This window comes from Nerophis ophidion, linkage group LG03, assembly GCF_033978795.1.
Source record: "Nerophis ophidion isolate RoL-2023_Sa linkage group LG03, RoL_Noph_v1.0, whole genome shotgun sequence".
NCBI lineage: Eukaryota > Metazoa > Chordata > Actinopteri > Syngnathiformes > Syngnathidae > Nerophis > Nerophis ophidion.
This window is the reverse complement of record NC_084613.1, coordinates 79,532,223-79,554,722: the sequence shown is the minus strand read 5'-3', so window position 1 is coordinate 79,554,722 and position 22,500 is coordinate 79,532,223. Positions and strand designations below refer to the sequence as shown.

The 22,500-nt window shown below is 43.8% G+C and overlaps 1 protein-coding gene across 2 annotated transcripts in view; it reads left to right on the top strand.

The window, feature by feature from the left end:
- The window catches only part of LOC133550095 (nardilysin-like), a 158,340-nt gene that overhangs the window by 87,383 nt on the left and 48,457 nt on the right, over positions 1–22,500 (top strand). For both annotated transcript variants that reach the window (XM_061896167.1, XM_061896166.1), the window contains exons 19-20: positions 16,428–16,547; positions 16,621–16,672. In XM_061896167.1, coding sequence (XP_061752151.1) covers positions 16,428–16,547; positions 16,621–16,672 — 172 coding nt within the window. The remainder of the gene's footprint in view (positions 1–16,427; positions 16,548–16,620; positions 16,673–22,500) is intronic.

The following is a 22,500-nucleotide window of genomic DNA, read 5'->3' as shown; positions in this document are numbered from 1 at the left end:
GTAATCTTTTAATGCTAGACATGGGGAGATCCGAAAATAATACCTTACAGTAATCGAGACGAGATGTAACAAACGCATGGATAATGATCTCGGCGTCTTTAGTGGACAAAATGGAGCGAATTTTAGCGATATTACGGAGATGAAAGAAGGCCGTTTTAGTATAAGTCGCACTGGAGAATAAGTCACATTTTTGGGGAAATTTATTTGATAAAACCCTACAGCATTAATAGACATTTGAAAGGCCATTTAAAATAAATAAAGAATAGTGAACAACAGGCTGAATAAGTGTACGTTATATGAGGCATAAATAACCAACTGAGAAGGTGCCTGGTATGTTAACGTAACATATTATGGTAAGAGTCATTCAAATAACTATAACATATGGAACATGCTATACCTTTACTAAACAATCTGTCACTCCCAATCGCTAAATCCCATGAAATCTTACACGTCTAGTCTCTTACGTGAATGAGCTAAATAATATTATTTGATATGGGTGTACCCTGCCTTCTGCCCGATTGTAGCTGACATAGGCGCCAGCGCCCCCCGCGACCCCCGAAAGGGAATAAGCGGTAGAAAATGGATGGATGGATATTTTACGGTAATGTGTTAATAATTTCACACATAAGTCGCTCCTGAGTATAAGTCGCACCCCCAGGCAAACTATGAAAAAAAAATGAGACTTATAGTCCGGAAAATACGGTACTTGTTGAAAAATAAACAAGTGATTCAACAATAAATAAAGATTTCTACACATGGACGTAATCAACTTAAAGTGCCCTCTTTGGGGATTGTAATAGAGATCCATCAGGATTCCTGAACTTAATTCTAAACATTTCTTTACAATATTTATGGAACATGTCCACAAAAAATCTAGCTGTCAACCAGGGGCCTAGCCAGACATATTTCACTGGGGCACGTGCCCCACTGTTGATCTGCAGTGCCCCAGTAAAAATTTCACCAATAAAAAAAAAAACGCTTCAGAGTTTTAAGTTTACATAACATAGACAACAGCGTACATACTACTGAGTATGGTAATTGATTGCTACTGTATTCACTCCACGAAACAATGAGCACATGGCTAATTAATATGGTAATTTATTCACGTGTGGATCGAGACTTTGGTTGAGAGAGGGAGAGGGAGAGAGAGAGAGAGAGAGGATCAGAATCACTGCTGAGGTAGGTAACGTTAGCCAACAACAATTTGTTAATTACATTATTTTGATTTTGATTTGACTCAAACTGTAACTCCTAGATGGATTTAAGAAAGTTATTCGCCCGCAGCAGAGAAGAAGCAGCAGGATTGAGAGAACTAAGTGAAGTCCTAGCTAGCTAGGCAACATCATTGTCTTAAGTTGATGCTAAGTTAGCTAATGTTATTCCTTGTATCAAGACAAACATATTCATTTGCTGTACGAGCTGTCGGGGGAATTTCCAATGAACATGAAACATAATGTTGGTTATTGTCTGCTGGTTCTGCATCAATGATGATTTGGAGTAAGCATGTGTGAGTTGAGTGCTTCTCAAATGGTTTATCTTCAGGAAGAACATTTTTTTTCCATATCATCAAGTCTTGAGCCAAATTTTTAAATCATTCAAGTTTATTTCACATAAAAATAGCACAGTAGACTTGTCTTGTTAATCGGTGTGACTTTGACTTAAATAATCTTGTTTTGTCACCAGAAAAATGGCTACAGCTAAAGCATCGGGTTTTGTTTCCAGAAAAAATAGTAACATTTCTGTATTTGTTTTCAGAAAGATGGCTGAAAATATCAGGTTTTGTTGCCCCATTTAGATTTTTTAAAAATATATTTCCATGTCTGTCCTGAGTCCTCCTCCAACTTGTTAGTCGGTTTGCCTTTTGCTAAAATACTCACTAATAATCACTAGAAAAATGGCTAAAAATATCTGGTTTTGTTGCCACAATTAGATTTTTTTCTACATAAACTTTTTTTTTTCCATGCACACATCTGACTGAAAATGACACACAATCCACTTTTGTGTCACGACCCAGCAGTTGGGAACCACTGGTCAACTGTATAACAGTTACTGTAATATTTCCATGTCTTGTCCAGAGTGATTGACCACTTTGCAAAAATAAAAACAAGACGTTACAGTTTACTTCTCAGAAAATGATTCCCTGAACAGACACACAACAGTTGTTCGTTTATTCTACTACTGTGGCTTTATTGTTTTGTGTATATTTTATAGTTTTGTGTAGCTGAAATAGGATTGGCCACATTGCCATAAATGGAAATTAAATAATATAAAAGAACCCAGAGATGTAGGGGTGCTTTATTTTTTGTTTTACTTTTGTAGATGTTAAATTTGCAGATGATTACTGCAATATATGTTTCAAAAAGATTCATTACTCTTCCTTTTTGCTTTTACTAGTAGCAGTTTAGAAGTCTGGAGTAAAAAAGTGCAGAAGTAGGTCAAATGCATTAGTTAATTTCAGGTGAAGTGAAGTGAATTATATTTATATAGCGCTTTTCTCTAGTGACTCAAAGCGCTTTACATAGTGAAACCCAATATCTAAGTTACATTTAAACCAGTGTGGGTGGCACTGGGAGCAGGTGGGTAAAGTGTTTTGCCCGAGGACACAACGGCAGTGACTAGGATGGCGGAAGCGGGAATCGAACCTGCAACCCTCAAGTTGCTGGCACAGCCACTCTACCAACCGAGCTATGCCGCCCAAACGAAACAGGTTCAAATAAAATCGGGCTGATTGACACCAGGTGTGGCCAGGTGCCAATTCGTGGTTAATCAAAGATCCATACAACATCATATGATATGATTTCATAGTTTAAAGCACTATTTATGTTTTTTTCCTGATAAATATGTGCTAAAAATGCTTGCGCGCTTTGCACGCTCACATGAATTATTTGTGCCCCAGGTGTGCCCCAGTATGTATTAAGTCTAGTGACTGAATATTGCTTTGTAGTATTTTTTTTCACAGTTTCTGAACTTCCATCCATATTTTGTTGAAGTATTATTCAATGAATATATTTATAAAGGATTTTTTGAATTGTTACTATTTTTAGAATATTTTTAAAAAATCCCACGTACCCCTTGGCATACCTTCAAGTACCCCCAGGGGTACGCGTACCCCCATTTGAAAACCACTGCACTAAACCACTGTTGCAGGCCTTAATTCGGTGTCTGTTCCCTTTTTTGTCATTTCGTCTTAAAGTTACTGAATGCATTCCACAATAGCATTTCTGTCAAAGCCGTCTTTCATTACATTTCGTTCTCTCATTAATAATAATCACTGATCTATTAGAGGCGCTATTACTCACCCTTTAATTGGGTAACTTTATATTCTAAGCTCCATTCAGGCGGGGCCCGCTGCGCTAATCACACTTGGAGCATATTAGTATTCGTCACTCCTCCTTTATCTCCTGATATATAATCCCGGCATAATTATGTCTCTGTCTTTGTAACTTTTTTTTTTTTTTAAACATGAAACAAGCTCTATTTACATCTGCACTGCGTCTTATAAAAATCCCTAAAACGTGCAATTACTGTCAAAATAGATTCTGCTTTTTTTTTTTTTGACTGACAGGGCGAAGCTAAAAACAACAATTTGTGGTCTTAAAAAAATGGAGATTCTTATTGTATATCCTAGAGTAGACATCACTGGAGTTTTCCTCCTTTTTTGTAGCTTGGGATTGGTACTGTTCACATTTGAACCGGTGTGGTACCGAGTCTATGTGTTAATAAATATAATTGTTGTTGGTAATAAACTAGTTTTTTATTGCAATATTTCAAAATGAGCTGATTATGATAATTGTTCTCCAGTTATTACCGTATTTTTCAGACTATAAGTCGCAGTTTTTTTTTCATAGTTTGGCCAGGGGTGCGACTTATACTCAGGAGCGACTTATGTGTGGAATTATTAACACATTACCGTAAAATATCAAATAATCTTATTTAGCTCATTCACGCAAGAGACTAGACGTATCCGATTTCATGCGATTTATCGATTAGGAGTGACAGATTGTTTGGTAAACGTATAGCATGTTCTATATGTTATAGTTATTTGAACGACTCTTATCATAATATGTTAGGTTAACATACCAGGCACCTTCTCAGTTGGTTATTTATGAGTCATATAACGTACCTGTTGTTCACTATCCTTTATGTATTTTAAATTGCCTTTCAGATGTCTATTCTTGGTGTTGGGTTTTATCAAATAAACTTGCCCAAAAAATGTTACTTATACTCCAGTGCAACTTTTATATGTTTTTTTCCTTCTTTATTATGCATTTTCTGCAGGTGCGATTTATACTCCGGAGCAACTTATACTCCAAAAAAGTTTTTTTCTTATTTATTTTCTATTATGCCCCCCCCTCAAAAGAAGAAAATTTTTTGCAGCCCCCCCCCCACTTGGCCATGACTATAAATAGTATCATTTATCCATTAAATTGTTATAAGTACACCTTTGCATAACATTGCATCATTATTAACATTTAAGAAACCATTAACTATAGATCAACTTCCAACAAAGAATAACAGCATCAACGTTGATTTTTAGTCTGTATTAAAAAATATCCATCCATCCATCCGTCCATCTTCTTCCTCTTATCCGAGGTCGGGTCGCGGGGACAACAGCCTAAGCAGGGAAACCCAGACTTCTCTCTCCCCAGCCACTTCGTCCAGCTCTTCTCGGGGGATCCCGAGGCGTTCCCAGGCCAGCCGGGAGACATAGTCTTCCCAACGTGTCCTGGGTCTTCCCCGTGGCCTCCTACCGGTTGGACGTGCCCTAAACACCTCCCTAGGGAGGCGTTCGGGTGGCATCCTGACCAGATGCCCGAACCACCTCATCTGGCTCCTCTCCATGTGAAGAAGCAGCAGCTTTACTTTGAGTTCCTCCCGGATGACAGAGCTTCTCACCCTATTTCTAAGGGAGAGACCCACCACCCGGCGGAGGAAACTCATTTCGGTCGCTTGTACCCGTGATCTTATCCTTTCGGTCATGACCCAAAGCTCATGACCATAGGTGGGGATGGGAACGTAGATCGACCGGTAAATTGAGAGCTTTGTCGGCAGGTGCGACTTATACTCCAGATCAACTTATACTCCGAAAAATACGTTATCTTGTTTTATTATCAAATGTATCATTTACAAGTATGACATTAAGTGCAATCACGGTTGCAAGTCCAAGACGTAAGATGGCATAGCACTTGTGTATAGTTTATAGTATTTTTGTTGTTGTTGTTGTTGTTGTTGCACCCTAAAAAGTGTTTATGCTCTAGGTAGCGTATGTATTACGCACCAGCTGTTTGATTGTAATGTGCCTCTTAGTTTTCATTATCAAATTAGGAGGTGTTGAACTCGCCATGTAAAATCGCTAATGCTAATCAGTTTGCATTTAGATAGTAAAGCCAATGTATATTAGCATCAAGCTAGCAAATTTTGTTTTCGAAAAGTTGAGCCCTACTTTACATCGTTGCAGTGTTTTGAGTCCATTTCTTTGTTGGGTTTGAAAAAAATGACCTAGAGATTGTTAGGCTGAGTCCACTCTCAGTGATGCTGGAGTGATGGCCAAGTGCCGAAGTGCAAAAAGCGGGCTCAGTCGGCAGCTGGGCATTCCAACACACCCAAGTACTGTAGTATGGCATTGTGGATTTTACGCAACTCACTGCCTGGTTCGACCGGTGGATTCTATTTGTTGCACACAATACTGGAGATTTAACAATTTACCCATGACTAGGGTTTCGGTATCGTTTAACCCAGTGGTCCCCAACTTTTTTGTATCCGCGGACCGGTCAAAGCTCTTAATAATTTTTCTTTCTCTGTCATGAAAAAGGGACGATTTTGTCATGGAAAAGGGAGGTTTTTGAGGTTGGTGCACTAATTGTAAGTGTATATTGTGTTTTTTATGTTGATTTAATAAAATAAAAAAAATAAAAAAATAAAAAATTATTCATTTATTTATTCATTTTTTTTTAAATAAAAAATTCCTCTGCGGCCCGGTACCAATCGGGCCACGGCCCGGTGGTTGGGGACCACTGGTTTAACCGATAGTCCCAAAGCTGTACTTTTAAAGCGATGCCGGTGCTTAAACGGTGCCTGAGCTGGTACTTTAGATTAAAAACATGCACATTTTTGGAACAAATAACCTGAAAACAATGCTTTTTTGGTTTATGGAAGTTTCGTGAAATTTAAAGGTGCTGTTTGCAACCTCCTCACAGGAAAATTTTTCAAAGCAAAAACTATAACAAGGCAATTATCTGTATTTTTCACAATTACAAAGTTTATATAGTAAAAAAATTTACTGGCCAAATATAATGATTAGTGATTATGCTGGTCTTGTCAAAACATACGAGCAAACAGCGTGTGCAAACATACAAAATCAATCAATCAATCAATGTTTATTTATATAGCCCTAAATCACAAGTGTCTCAAAGGGCTGCACGAGCCACTACGACATCCTCGGTTCAGATCCCACATAAGAGCAAGGAAAAACTTACAACCCAGTGAGAAGTCAATGTGAATGACTATGAGAAACCTTGGAGAGGACCGCAGATGTGTACCCCCAGGGTAGACCGGATGCAATGGACATCGAGTGGGTCCAGCATAATATTGTGAAAGTCCAGTCCATATTGGATCTAACATAATAGTGTGAGTCCAGTCCATAGTGGGGCCAGCAGGAGACCATCCCGAGCAGAGACAGGTCAGCAACACAGAGATGTCCCCAACCGATGCACAGGCGAGCGGTCCACCCCGGGTCCCGACTCTGGACAGCCAGCACTTCATCCATGGCAACCGGACCTGTGCCCCCCCTTCCACAAGGGAGAGGGGGGCAGAGCAGAAAAGAAAAGAAACAGAAGATTAACTGGTCTAAAAAGGGGGTCTATTTAAAGGCTAGAGTATGCAAATGAGTTTTAAGATGAGACTTAAATTCTTCTACTGAGGTAACATCTCTAAATGTTACCGGGAGGACATTCCATAGTACTGGAGCCCGAATAGAAAACGCTCTATAGCCCGCAGACTTCTTTTGAGTCCAGGGAATGACTAATAAGCCGTAGTTCTTTGAACGCAGATTTCTTGCCGGGACATATGGTACAATACAATCGGCAAGATAGGATGGAGCTAGACCGTGTAGTATTTTATACGTAAGTGGTAAAACCTTAAATGCAAAAAAACAACAACAAAAGCAGTCCAAGAGATGCAACAAACAATTTGCAGTCATGCTGTTGTTATGATAGAATATACATTCAATGATGGCTTAGGCTATCCATCCATCATCTTCCGCTTATCCGAGGTCGGGTCGCGGGGGCAACAGCCTAAGCAGGGAAACCCAGACTTCCCTCTCCCCAGCCACTTCGTCTAGCTCTTCCCGGGGGATCCCGAGGCGTTCCCAGGCCAGCCGGGAGACATAGTCTTCCCAACGTGTCCTGGGTCTTCCCCGTGGCCTCCTACCGGTTGGATGTGCCCTAAACACCTCCCTAGGGAGGCGTTCGGGTGGCATCCTGACCAGATGCCCGAACCACCTCATCTGGCTCCTCTCGATGTGGAGGAGCAGCGGCTTTACTTTGAGATCCTCCCGGATGGCAGAGCTTCTCACCCTATCTCTAAGGGAGAGCCCCGCCACACGGCGGAGGAAACTCATTTCGGCCGCTTGTACCCGTGATCTTATCCTTTTCGTCATGACCCAAAGCTCATGACCATAGGTGAGGATGGGAACGTAGATCGACCGGTAAATTGAGAGCTTTGCCTTCCGGCTCAGCTCCTTCTTCACCACAACAGATCGGTACAACGTCCGCATTACTGAAGACGCCGCACCGATCCGCCTGTCGATCTCACGATCCACTCTTCCCTCACTCGTGAACAAGACTCCTAGGTACTTGAACTCCTCCACTTGGGGCAGGGTCTCCTCCCCAACCCGGAGATGGCACTCCACCCTTTTCCGGGCGAGAACCATGGACTCGGACTTGGAGGTGCTGATTCTCATTCCGGTCGCTTCACACTCGGCTGCGAACCGATCCAGCGAGAGCTGAAGATCCCGGTCAGATGAAGCCATCAGGACCACATCATCTGCAAAAAGCAGAGACCTAATCCTGCGGTTACCAAACCGGAACCCCTCAACGCCTTGACTGCGCCTAGAAATTCTGTCCATAAAAGTTATGAACAGAATCGGTGACAAAGGACAGCCTTGGCGGAGTCCAACCCTCACTGGAAATGTGTTCGACTTACTGCCGGCAATGCGGACCAAGCTCTGGCACTGATCATACAGGGAGCGGACTGCCACAATAAGACAGCTAGCTTTGCAAAATGTGTTACGTATGTGCGTAATTACATCATTACGTTCGAGAAGCCGTAAGAGGGCGGGATATAATGTGTAAAATCTATTGGAAAGTTGGCGGCTTCAATGCATTTGTGTAAATGTTGCAAACAGTCCCTTTAAGTCAGTGGTCCTTAACCTGGGTTCGATCGAACCTTAGGCGTTCGATGAGTCGGCCTCAGGGGTTCGGCGGAGGTCGAAACACACCCGACTCATCGTGTAAATACAAACTTCTCCCTATCAGCGTATTACGGATACGGCAACAGCTGACTGATTTGCAGGCGTGTAATTTGTTGTGAGTTTATGCACTGTGTTGGTTTCGTTGTTTGAACAAGGTGATGTTCATGCACGGTTCATTTTGTGCACCGGTAAAAAAAAAAACATGGTAACACTTAAGTATGGGGGACATATTCACCATTAATTAGTTGCTTATTAACATGCAAATTAGTAACATATTGGCTCTTAACTAAATAAATAAATGATAAATGGGTTGTTCTTGTATAGTGCTTTTCTACCTTCAAGGTACTCAAAGCGCTTTGACACTACTTCCACATTTACCCATTCACACACACATTCACACACTGATGGAGGGAGCTGCCATGCAAGGCGCTAACCAGCACCCATCAGGAGCAAGGGTGAAGTGTCTTGCTCAGGACACAACAGACGTGACGAGGTTGGTACTAGGTGGGGATTGAACCAGGGGCCCTCGGGTTGCGCACGGCCACTCTTCTACTGCACCACGCCGTCCCTACTAGTCATTATTAAGTACTTATTAATGCCTTATTCAGCATGGCCTTTTTATAACCCCAACCCTGGCCCTAACCCTAACCAAATAACTCAAAATTAAGTCGTTATTACTTAAGATATGTTCCCCTAGTGTCCAAATAACTCTAAATTAAGTCTTTGTTAATTAGAATATGTTCCATCCATCCATCCATCCATCTTCTTCCGCTTATCCGAGGTCGGGTCGCGGGGGCAACAGCCTAAGCAGGGAAACCCAGACTTCCCTCTCCCCAGCCACTTCGTCTAGCTCTTCCCGGGGGATCCCGAGGCGTTCCCAGGCCAGCCGGGAGACATAGTCTTCCCAACGTGTCCTGGGTCTTCCCCGTGGCCTCCTACCGGTTGGACGTGCCCTAAACACCTCCCTAGGGAGGCGTTCGGGTGGCATCCTGACCAGATGCCCGAACCACCTCATCCGGCTCCTCTCGATGTGAAGGAGCAGCGGCTTTCCTTTGAGTTCCTCCCGGATGACAGAGCTTCTCACCCTATCTCTAAGGTAGAGAATATGTTCCCCATACTAAAATGTTACCAAAAACATATAACTTTGTCTTGAAGTTGAAAAAAAAATTAAAAATTGTATTTTTCACTAAAGAAGGGTTCAGAGAATGCGCATATAAAACTGGTGGGGTTCGGTACCTCCAACAAGGTTAAGAACCACATACAAGTAAAGACAATACTTCAATTATTTAAATTAAGTAATGTTACATTCAAAAACAAGAAATAAAATCTACAACAGGCTTCACGGTGGCAGAGGGGTTAGTGCGTCTGCCTCACAATACGAAGGTCCTGCAGTCCTGGGTTCCAATCCAGGCTTGGGATCTTTCTGTGTGGAGTTTGCATGTTCTCCCCGTGACTGCGTGGGTTCCCTCCGGGTACTCCGGCTTCCTCCCACTTCCAAAGACATGCACCTGGGGATAGGTTGATTGGCAACACTAAATTGGCCCTAGTGTGTGAATGTGAGTGTGAATGTTGTCTGTCTATCTGTGTTGGCCCTGCGATGAGGTGGCGACTTGTCCAGGGTGTACGCCCGCCTTCCGCCCGATTGTAGCTGACATAGGCACCAGCGACCCCAAAGGGAATAAGCGGTAGAAAATGGATGGATGGATGGGCATTCAAAAACAAGAAATAAAATCTATAACAACTGCCATAATTATTGCAGGAATCCATCCATCCATCCATTTTCTACCGCTTATTCCCTTTCGGGGTCGCGGGGGGCGCTGGCGCCTATCTCAGCTACAATCGGGCGGAAGGCGGGGTACACCCTGGACAAGTCGCCACCTCATCGCAGGGCCAACACAGATAGACAGACAACATTCACACTCACATTCACACACTAGGGCCAATTTTAGTGTTGCCAATCAACCTATCCCCAGGTGCATGTCTTTGGAAGTGGGAGGAAGCCGGAGTACCCGGAGGGAACCCACGCATTCACGGGGAGAACATGCAAACTCCACACAGAAAGATCCCGTGCCTGGATTTGAACCCAGGACTGCAGGACCTTCGTATTGTGAGACAGACGCACTAACCCCTCTGCCACCGTGAAGCCTAATGCAGGAATACAGAACAATAATAAATGCGCGAAAAAAACGACTTGCTTGCATTGTAATGTTGATGCACATAATTCTTGGGGTTCGTGAATAGACTTTGCTTAATGCATAATTGTGGTGGCGACTTGCTCATGCTACGAAGGCTGCTGTCGGCAGTAGAGTGTAAAAACGGGGTTAGACTCTGTGCTTCTGTCGGGACGCTTCGATACTTGCACAATGTCACCGCCAGCCCTGGTTGCAGGTGACTGAGTCTGCGTTTAGCATTGAAATGAGGATACAGATAGCTGCTTTTTTTTTGGGGTGTTTGCATTGGTACTAGTGCCAATATGGAACTTTGCTTCAGTGCCAATCCTTAATCAAGGCAACAGGGTTTAACAAATAATAAAACACAAACAAAATCAACATCAGCGTGGAATTTTGGCTTTGCCGCAAGTGCAATCCTGATTAGACGTATCACACACTAGTTAATGTGCCTGAATCGTACCGTGAGAGTAGGGATGAGTGGCCAACTTAGTACTTTCAAAGGGACCGACTCAATTCTGTCGGTACTACCAACTATCGATTCAGTGATGCTATGTGTCGTTAGTCGTCGTGCAGCATGGGGCTTCTCCGCCCCAAATATGGAAAGTTTTTACATCACTTTTCCCACAACCGGGAAAGAAGACAAGTATGGGAAGTGAAGGTTCGCCGTCAACACTATAAAGGCACCAAATGCAGTGTCGTGTGCCAGGTAAACACGACCTAACGTCTGCATTTTGTTGAGGAGAGAACACATAGAAGCTAATACAAATAATAACACAAAAAATTCACAATTAAAAAAATGGTTTGAAAAAAACAGACTATCCTTGAATATCAGTAAAACTAAAATAATGCTATTCGAAGAAAAAGTCAAGAACAAATACAATGCCATCCATCCATCTCCCTCCGTTTATCCGAGGTCAGGTCACGGGGACAGCAGCCTAAACAAGGAATCCCAAACCATCCTCTCCCCAGCAACTTATTCCAGCTTTTCCCGGGGGTTCCTGAGGAGTTCCCAGGCTAGCCGGGAGACATAGTCTTCCCAACGTGTCCTGGGTCTTCCCCGTGGCCTCCTACCGGTTGGACGTGCCCTAAACACCTCCCTAGGAAGGCGTTTGGGTGGCATCCTGACCAGATGCCCGAACCACCTCATCTGGTTCCTCTCTGTGGAGGAGCAGCGGCTTTACTTTGAGCTCCTCTCGGATGGCAGAGCTTCTCACCCTATCTCTAAGGGAGAGCCCCGCCACACGGCGGAGGAAACTCATTTCGGTCGCTTGTACCCGAGATCTTGTCCTTTCGGTCATAACCCAAAGCTCATGACCATAGGTGAGGATGGGAACGTAGATTGACCGGTAAATTGAGAGCTTTGCCTTCCGGCTCAGGTCCTTCTTCACCACAACGGATCGATACAGCGTCCGCATTACTGAAGACGCCGCACCGATCTGCCTGTCGATCTCACGATCCACTCTTTCCTCGCTCGTGAACAAGACTCCTAGGAACTTGAACTCCTCCACTTGGGGCAGGGTCTCCTCCCAAACCCGGAGATGGCACTCCACCCTTTTCCAGGCGAGAACCATGGCCTCGGACTTGGAGGTGCTGATTCTCATCCCAGTCGCTTCACACTCTGCTGCGAACCGATCCAGTGAGAGCTGGAGATCCTGGCCAGATGAAGCCATCAGGACCACATCATCTGCAAAAAGCAGAGACCTAATCTTGCAGCCACCAAACCGGATCCCCTCAACGCCTTGACTGCGCCTAGAAACTCTGTCCATAAAAGTTCTGAACAGAATCTGTGACAAAGGGCAGCCTTGGCAGAGTCCAACCCTCACTGGAAACGTGTCCGACTTACTGCCGGCAATGCGGACCAAGCTCTGGCACTGATCATACAGGGAACGGATCGCCACAATCAGACAGTCCGATACCCCATACTCTCTGAGCACTCCCCACAGGACTTCCCGAGGGACACGGTCGAACGCCTTCTCCAAGTCTACAAAGCACATGTAGACTGGTTGGGCAAACTCCCACGCACCCTCAAGGACCCTGTCGAGAGTATAGAGCTGGTCCACAGTTCCACCACCAGGACGAAAACCACACTGTTCCTCCTGAATCGGAGGTTCAACTATCCGGCGTAGCCTCCTCTCCAGTACACCTGAATAGAACTTACCGGGAAGGCTGAGGAGTGTGATCCCACGATAGTTGGAACAAATACATGAATGAGTAAAATAAACCACATTTTGGGTGTAGTGATAGGTAATACAATGAAGTGTAAATCTCATGTAAAAATATACAACATAAAGTGGAACGAAATGTCAACAATAAACCCCAAATCATTTTATATTCTCTACTGCTTGTCAGTGTTACCATAGTTCAGGCCTGTGCAATTATTTTGACTCGGGAGAAAAAAATGTCTCTGGGGGTTGGTATAGCTATATTTACGAACACTAAAACAAAACCTCACAATAATGTCTGATTGAATGCTAAAAACGTTATCACAGGCCGCCTGAAAAAACGCAACAGCAATTTAATATTTTTTACAGAATGAGGCACTCACAATGTACATGAAAATAAAAAATGTGCGTTTTACAATATCAACTACGGAGGATAAAACACTGAATATTGAAAATTTACGAACGTCACACCCCTTCTCCATCCACATATTTTACAATCAAGCTAAACGCTACAAAAATGCAACAAACACAGCAAAATATGAACGCGAAGGGTAAAAAAAAAACCCCTAACCTACAATCTGATACATCTGGTACATCACTAAGCTTTAGAACTTTGTTGTAAAAATCTCCTTCCGCATCTGTCCCTGACACCCACATTTCAGGCTCTGGAAACACTCTGTGGAAACGCTCCCCACCCACACTGCTTGGTACCTCGTCTGAGCTGCTGTGACTTACATTACCATAGTAACTAATTAGATTACCATAGTAACTAGTATAGCATGAAAAATTGCAGATTCCAACCATTGAAATACTTTGTATAGTTGAAGACTTACGGTCATTTGAAAACATCACTGCACATCATAATGGCAGCTACACTTTCCATCTTAAAGATCAATCAATCAATCAATCAATGTTTATTTATACAGCCCCAAATCACAAATGTCTCAAAGGACTGCACAAATCATTACGACTACGACATCCTCGGAAGAACCCACAAAAGGGCAAGGAAAACTCACACCCAGTGGGCAGGGAGAATTCACATCCAGTGGGACGCCAGTGACAACGCTGACTATGAAAAAACCTTGGAGAGGACCTCAGATGTGGGCAACCCCCCCCCCCTCTTGGGGACCGAAAGCAATGGATGTCGAGCGGGTCTAACATGATACTGTGAAAGTTCAATCCATAGTGGCTCCAACACAGCCGCGAGAGTTCAGTTCAAAGCAGATCCAAGACAGCAGCGAGAGTCCCGTCCACAGGAAACCATCCCAAGCGGAGGCGGATCAGCAGCGTAGAGATGTCCCCAACCGATACACAGACGAGCGGTCCATCCTGGGTCTAGACTCCGGACAGCCAGTACTTCATCCATGGTCATTGGACCGGACCCCCTCCACAAGGGAGGGGGGGACATAGGAGAAAAAAGAAAAGAAGCTGCAGATCAACTGGTCTAAAAAGGAGGTCTATTTAAAGGCCAGAGTATACAGATGAGTTTTAAGGTGAGACTTAAATGCTTCTACTGAAGTAGCATCTCGAACTGTTACCGGGAGGGCATTCCAGAGTACTGGAGTCCGAACGGAAAACGCTCTATAGCCCGCAGACTTTTTTTGGGCTCTAGGAATCACTAATAAGCCGGAGTCTTTTGAACGCAGATTTCTTGCCAGGACATATGGTACAATACAATCGGCAAGATAGCAAGAAGATCTAAAAAAAAATTGGGGGGGAATCTCCCGCGGGCCAGGTTGAAAAGCTTAACGGGCCGCATATGGCCCTTGGGCCTTAATTTGCCCAGGTCTGCCAAATAGGCCTAAATTTTCCGTGATTGTTACTTCATACTGGTAAAGATTTTGTCAAAATGAGGGTAATTTTTTTGGCCGTTTTCTTTACGTTTTTTTGTGCGGTCGGGTGCATGTTAGTTAGTGAGCCTGCTGGTTTACTCAACACTGCATGGATGTAGCACCAAAGTGTGTCTAATGCGGCTGCAAAATTATACTTTGACGAAAAAAAGCATGTTTTATTGTTAGTTTATGAGCTGGAGTATGTTTAAAACTATACAGTATATGGACTTTTTATTTTGGTTTCTTTCATCAAGAAAACTAACGTCAAAACAACAACGATCACTTGCTTAAAGGGGAACATTATCACAATTTCAAAAGGGTTACAAACAGTAAAAATCAGTTCCCAGTGGCTTGTTTTATTTTTCGAAGTTTTTTTCAAAATTTTACACCTCCCGGAATATCCCTAAAAAAAGCTTTAAAGTTCTTGATTTTCGCTACTTGCGATGCGACTGTCCATTTCCATGTGACGTCATACAGTGCTGCCAATACAAACAACATGGCGGTTACCACAGCAAGATATAGCGACATTAGCTCGGATTCAGACTCTGATTTCAGCGGCTTAAGCGATTCTACAGATTACGCATGTATTGAAACAGATGGTCGGAGTATGGAGGCAGATAGCGAAAACAAAATTGAAGAAGAAATTGAAGCTATTGAGCGAATAGCTATTGACGCTATTCGACCATAGCGTGGGTGTACCTAATGAAGTGGCCCATAGCATGGCTGCCTTATTAGCATCGCCGGTAAAATGTGCGGACCAAACGATCAGGACTTTCGCATCTTGTGACACTGGAGCAACTTAAATCCGTCGATTGATAAGTGTTTGTTTCGCATTAAATGTGGGTATCTAGTTTCAAATGTACATACAGCTAGCGTAAATAGCATGTTAGCATCGATTAGCGTAGCATGTTAGCATCGATTAGCTGGCAGTCATGCTGCGATCAAATATGTCTGATTAGCACATAAGTCAACAACATCAACAAAACTCACCTTTGTGATTTCGTTGACTTAATCGTCGCAAATGCATCTGCAGGTTATCCATACATCTCTGTGCCATGTCTGTCATCGCCTGTAAAATGTGAAGACACTCTGGCAAATTCAATGAGGGTCTGACGGCAGATTTCTTGCCAGTGGTGCAACTTGAATCCCTCCCTGTTAGTGTTGTTACACCCTCCGACAACACACCGACGAGGCATGATGTCTCCAAGGTTCCAAAAAATAGTCGAAAATAACAGAGCTGAGACCCGGTGTTTGTAATGTGAAAATGAAAATGGCTGGTGTATTACCTCCGGTGACGTCACGTTCTGACGTCATCGCTAAAAGACCGATAAACAGAAAGGCGTTTAATTTGCCAAAATTCACCCATTTAGAGTTCGGAAATCGGTTAAAAAAATACATGGTCTTTTTTCTGCAACATCAAGGTATATATTGACGCTTGCATAGGTTTGGTGATAATGTTCCCCTTTAAGGGCACAGCCGCACACTGAGCCAAATATACTATAAAATACTTGCAAAGGAGATTCAAAATTGTAACAAATTATAATACAACAACTGGACAACACAGCTGTTATCATTAACACAATGTTAAATCTTACAGAGAACATTTGATTTTATTGTTAAACACCTGAACATTTATTAACAAATATACCTGAAAATTGATACTGTTTAGTATTGGTATGAATGTGCAAGTACCTGTAATTGGTACCGTATCGATTTAAATGGGAAAAGTATCTATCTATACTTTGTGAGTTGTTACTAATACTTTCTAAATCTACACGTTTGTTCTCCCTAGCCACTGAATTCACCCTGAAGCCCTCCGACTGCCCCGACACGGACTTCCCAGTTCGGATCGCAGACAGCGACAGAGGCTGCCTGTGGTATAAGAAGGACAACAAATTCAAAACGCCAAAAGGTGTGTTTATGTACCGGTACTTAAATTTTTTTCAATGCCAGCTCCTGACACTAGTTGGTCTTTCCTGTCTCAGCTTACATCAGATTCCACCTCATCTCTCCTATAATCCAGCAGTCTGCCAAGAAGTAAGTGTGATGTTTTAGTGCAGCAGCTCAAATATTCAGCATACTGGGGCAACACATTATATTATACATACCGTATTTTTCGGATTATAAGTCGCTCCGGAGTAAACGTCGCCTCGCCTGAAAATGCATAATAAAGAAGAGAAAAAACATATATACGTCGCACTGGAGTATTTGTCGCATTTTTGGGGGAAATTTATTTGTTAGAATCCAACACCAAGAATAGACATTTGAAAGGCAATTTAAAATAAATAAAGAATAGTGAACAGCAGGCTGAATAAGTGTACATTATATGAGGCATAAATAACCAACTGAGAAGGTGCCTGATATGTTAACGTAACATATTATGGTAAGAGTCATTCAAATAACTATAACATATCGAACATGCTATATGTTTACCAAACAATCTGTCACTCCTAATCCAGGGGTCGGGAACCTTTTTGGCTGAGAGAGCCATACAAGCCAAATATTTTAAAAGTATTTCCGTGAGAGCCATATCATATTTTTTTAGGACTGAATACAACTAAATGCGTGCATTTTTAAGTAAGACTAACATTTTTAGAGCATAATAAGTCTCTTATTCTTTTTAATAACATTGTTACCGGGGCGGTTTAGCTCGTTTGGTAGAGTGGCCGTGCCAGCAACTTGAGGGTTGCAGGTTCGATTCCCGCTTCTGCCATCCCAGTCACTGCCGTTGTGTCCTTGGGCAAGACACTTTACCCACCTGCTCCCAGTGTCACCCACACTGGTTTGAATGTAACTTAGATATTGGGTTTCACTATGTAAAGCGCTTTGAGTCACTAGAGAAAAAGCGCTATATAAATATAATTCACTTCACTTCACTTATTCTGAAGCTAACCAACAATGAATAAAATACTTCTTACCATCAACGCGACTTCTTGAACAGGTGCGGTAGCAACCGGACGGATGGATTAAAATGCATGAGAATGTTTTACATTTTGAACGTTATTTTTGAGACTGTGATTACCAGCGGAATTATTCATTACTTATCGTGTTAAGCAATGTCAGCTAAGATTTATTTGAGAGCCAGGTGCAGTCATCAAAAGAGCCACATTTGGCTCTAGAGCCACAGGTTCCCTACCCCTACTCTCAATCGATAAATCCGATGAAATCTTCTTCCTCGATGTTGCTTCCAAACAACTCTGCCAACTCCAAAGGTATGCACCGCTTCCTCTTGTTGTTTTCTGCTGCATATTTCACTACGTCGAGCTTGTAATCTGATTTCCTTTTCGGTGCCCTTTTTGTTCAGTTTTTATAAGTTACCGTCGATGTTGAAATGATCAATTTTAATAGCTACGGCAGTAGCATAAAGAATATAGCAGTTAGCATCCCATCCATCCATCATCTTCCGCTTATCCGAGGTCGGGTCGCGGGGGCAACAGCCTAAGCAGGGAAACCCAGACTTCCCTCTCCCCAGCCACTTCGTCTAGCTCTTCCCGGGGGATCCCGAGGCGTTCCCAGGCCAGCCGGGAGACATAGTCTTCCCAACGTGTCCTGGGTCTTCCCCGTGGCCTCCTACCGGTTGGACGTGCCCTAAACACCTCCCTAGGGAGGCGTTCGGGTGGCATCCTGACCAGATGCCCGAACCACCTCATCTGGCTCCTCTCCATGTGAAGGAGCAGCGGCTTTACTTTGAGTTCCTCCCGGATGGCAGAGCTTCTCACCCTATCTCTAAGGGAGAGCCACGCCACACGGCGGAGGAAACTCATTTCGGCCGCTTGTACCCGTGATCTTATCCTTTCGGTCATGACCCAAAGCTCATGACCATAGGTGAGGATGGGAACGTAGATCGACCGGTAAATTGAGAGCTTTGCCTTCCGGCTCAGCTCCTTCTTCACCACAACGGATCGGTACAACGTCCGCATTACTGAAGACGCCGCACCGATCCGCCTGTCGATCTCACGATCCACTCTTCCCTCACTCGTGAACAAGACTCCTAGATACTTGAACTCCTCCACTTGGGGCAGGGTCTCCTCCCCAACCCGGAGATGGCACTCCACCCTTTTCCGGGCGAGAACCATGGACTCGGACTTGGAGGTGCTGATTCTCATTCCGGTCGCTTCACACTCGGCTGCGAACCGATCCAGTTAGCATCCCATTACCCACAATTCACTTCTGCCATGACCCTCTCCCGCCGAATTCTTATTGGTCGACGTGTGTGTGATGATTGCTGACATTTTCTTCGTCTCTTCCGCGAATGAGATAAATAATATTATTTGATATTTTACAGTAGTGTGTTAATAATTTCACACATAAGTCACTCTGGAGTATATGTCGCAAACTATAAAAAAAATTGCGACTTATAGTCCGAAAAATACGGTACATGTAATACAATATTTTTAATTTTCCTGAAGGAATCAATAAAGTACTATCTATCTACTGTCTACTGTAGAAATACAGAGCAGTTTAAAATAGTCAATGTACAGTTTGTGTAGCAGGATATATTTACGATCTACTATGAATGAGTGAACACACTGGACCTTAAATATCTGGCAAGGCAAGTAAATAGCCAGATGATTGAGTCTCGCTTACAACCAAGTGTGAGTGTTATGGTCTGGGGCTGCACGAGTGCTGCCAGTGTTTGAGTAGCTTTGGGATTATCCAGCAGAACTAACGCCGACCCACCATGCCAAATAGAGTCTGGAATCCATGCACCTCCCTGCAAATGTGCATGCGTGTGAATCCAAGGAATGCGAATATGCAATTATGCATTGAAGGAATTTGTTTGACAATCATTACACTGATATGTATATTTTGTATTTTGCCATTTAATGTTCATGTTTCTCACTACAAATGATCAAACGTATGAATGGATTAAGCGGGAGTGTTAAATTGATGACCAAGGAATATGATGACGTGCTAGTTCTCAGCCTACTTGCCAACCTTGAGACCTCCGATTTCAGGAGGTGGGGGCGTGGCATGCTTGGGGGCGTGGTTAAGAGGGGAGGAGTATATTTACAGCTGTTGCGCACTGCACTCTCTAAAAGCCGTAGATGTTATTGTCACATACGCATGATTGATTGATGGATTGAAACTTTTATTAACAGATTGCACAGTTCAGTACATATTCCGTACAATTGACCACTAAATGGTAACACCCGAATAAGTTTTTCAACTTCTTTAAGTCGGGGTCCATGTTAATCAATTCATGGTACAAATATATACTATCAGCATAATACAGTCATCACACAAGTTAATCATCATAGTATATACATTGAATTATTTACATTATTTACAATCCGGGGGTTGGGATGAGGAGCTTTGGTTGATGTCAGTACTTCAGTCATCAACAATTGCATCAACAGAGAAATGGACATTGAAACAGTGTAGGTCTTACTTAGTAGGATATGTACAGCCAGCAGAGAACATAGTGAGTTCAGATAGCATAAGAACAAGTATATATGTACATTAGAAATACATTCGATTAATTACATTAGGTTATTTACAATCCGGGGAGATGGGATGTGAATGGAGGAGGGTATTAGTAAAGGGTTGAAGTTGCCTGAAGGTGTTGCCTCAAGGTGTTGTGGTGCATGTACAGTAGAAGGCAGTATTGCCGTGTTTAAGAGTGTCACAACATTGCTGTTTACGGCAGACGAACTGCTTTACGGTAGACGAAAACGTGACTGCTGTTGTTGTGTGTTGTTACCGCGCTGGGAGGACTTTAATGAAACTGCCTAACAATAAACCCACATAAGAAACCAAGAACTCGCCCTCGATCATTCTACAGTTATAACGTCAATGGGCAGACACGCTGTTTTATATTGTGGGAAAGCGGACGTGAAAACAGGCTGTCGACACGTCACTCAGGTTCGCATGGAGCTGGAGGGGGCGTGGCCTTCAGCTCCGCCTGAATTTCGGGAGAACATTTTTCCCGGGAGGTTTTCGGGAGAGGCGCTGAATTTCGGGAGTCTCCCGGAAAATCCGGGAGGGTTGGCAAGTAAGGTTTTCAGGGAACCCACCAACACAAGTAGATTACCGACCCGTGGGAAACACTGTTTTACCTTTCTCAATGTATAATCATGATTAATAATCTAAAAAAAAAAAAGATACAAAAAATTGTGATTTATTATTTTCCTCATAAATGTGCAGCTCAAGTTAGTGTGAACATTATTTGTGAACAAACACCAGTATTCTTTCTTTATACTCTTGAGCATGGAATTCACCAGTCTGCCCATCCGTTTAAGTACGCCCCACAGGTATTAGAGTCTGTGTTTGGTGTCGTTTGTTTCGACCCCAAGACGTAGGGACAGCAGGTGAATTGCAGGTAAAAAAGAAAATAAAAACATTTACTATGGACAACACAAAAATAGTGCATTGGGGAAACACACTGAAAAAAGCAACCAGGAACAGGAAACAAAGGAAAAGTCCAAACTGTCATGTGAGCTCATGACAAAAAGGGCTGAATTCGGGTTCAGTTGTGGATACCTGACCACTCCTTCCTCCTCAGCAACATACATGTCATCTCTGAGGTGTGTTTTGACCTCGACATGTTGCAAAACTGCCGTGTAGTCCAATTTCTGCTACAGAAGGTCCACAGCGTATGTTCTTCAATGAACCGCAGCACTCGTGCAGCCCCAGACATGACGCTATCAGTTCCATGCATAATTGTAGGCAAAACATAATTATCTAGCCACTTACTTGTGTTATTAACTGGTGTGCGGCTTCGGCGGTCGCGGAGGCAAAAACTCGGACACGGGAGGAGTTCGGGGAAGCCATGGAAAACGACTTCCGGACAGCTTCGAAGCGATTCTGGACCACCATCCGCCGTCTCAGGAAGGGGAAGCAGTGCACTGTCAACACCGTGTATGGTGGGGATGGTGTTTTGCTGACCTCGACTGCGGATGTTGTGGATCGGTGGAGGGAATACTTCGAAGACCTCCTCAATCCTACCAGCACGTCTTCCTATGAGGAAGCAGTTCCTGGGGACTCTGTGGTGGGCTCTCCTATTCTAGGGCTGAGGGTGCCGAGGTAGTTAAAAAGCTCCTCGGTGGCAAGGCCCGGGGGTGAATGAGGACCGCCCGGAGTTCCTTGAGGCTCTGGATGCTGTGGGGCTTGGTTGACAAGACTCTGCAACATCGCGTGGACATCGGGGGCGGTACCTCTGGATTGGCAGACCGGGGTGGTGGTTCCTCTTTTTAAGAAGGGGAACCGGAGGGTGTGTTCCAACTATCGTGGGATCACACTCCTCACCCTTGCCGGTAAGGTCTATTCAGGTGTACTGGAGAGGAGGCTACGCCAGATAGTCGAACCTCGGATTCAGGAGGAACAGTGTGGTTTTCGTCCTGGTCGTGGAACTGTGGACCAGCCCTATACTCTCAGCAGGGTCCTTGAGGGTGCATGGGAGTTTACCCAACCAGTCTACATGCGCTTTGTAGACTTGGAAAAGGCATTCGACCGTGTACCCCGTCAAGTCCTGTGGGGAGTGCTCAGACAGTATGGGGTAACGGACTGTCTGATTGTGGCGGTCCGCTCCCTGTACGGTCAGTGTCAAAGCTTGGTCTGCATTGCTGGCACTAAGTCGGACACGTTTCCAGTGAGGGTTAAACTCCGCCAAGGCTGCCCATTGTCACCGATTCTGTTCATAACTTTTATGGACAGAATTTCTAGGTGCAGTCAGGGCATTGAGGGTATCTAGTTTGGTGGCTGCAGGATTACATCTCTGCTATTTGCAGATGACGTGGTCCTGATGGCTTCATCTGGCCAAGATCTTCAACTCTCACTGGATCGGTTCACAGCCGAGTGTGAAGCGACTGGGATGAGAATCAGTACCTCCAAGTCCGAGACCATGGTTCTCGCCCGGAAAAGGG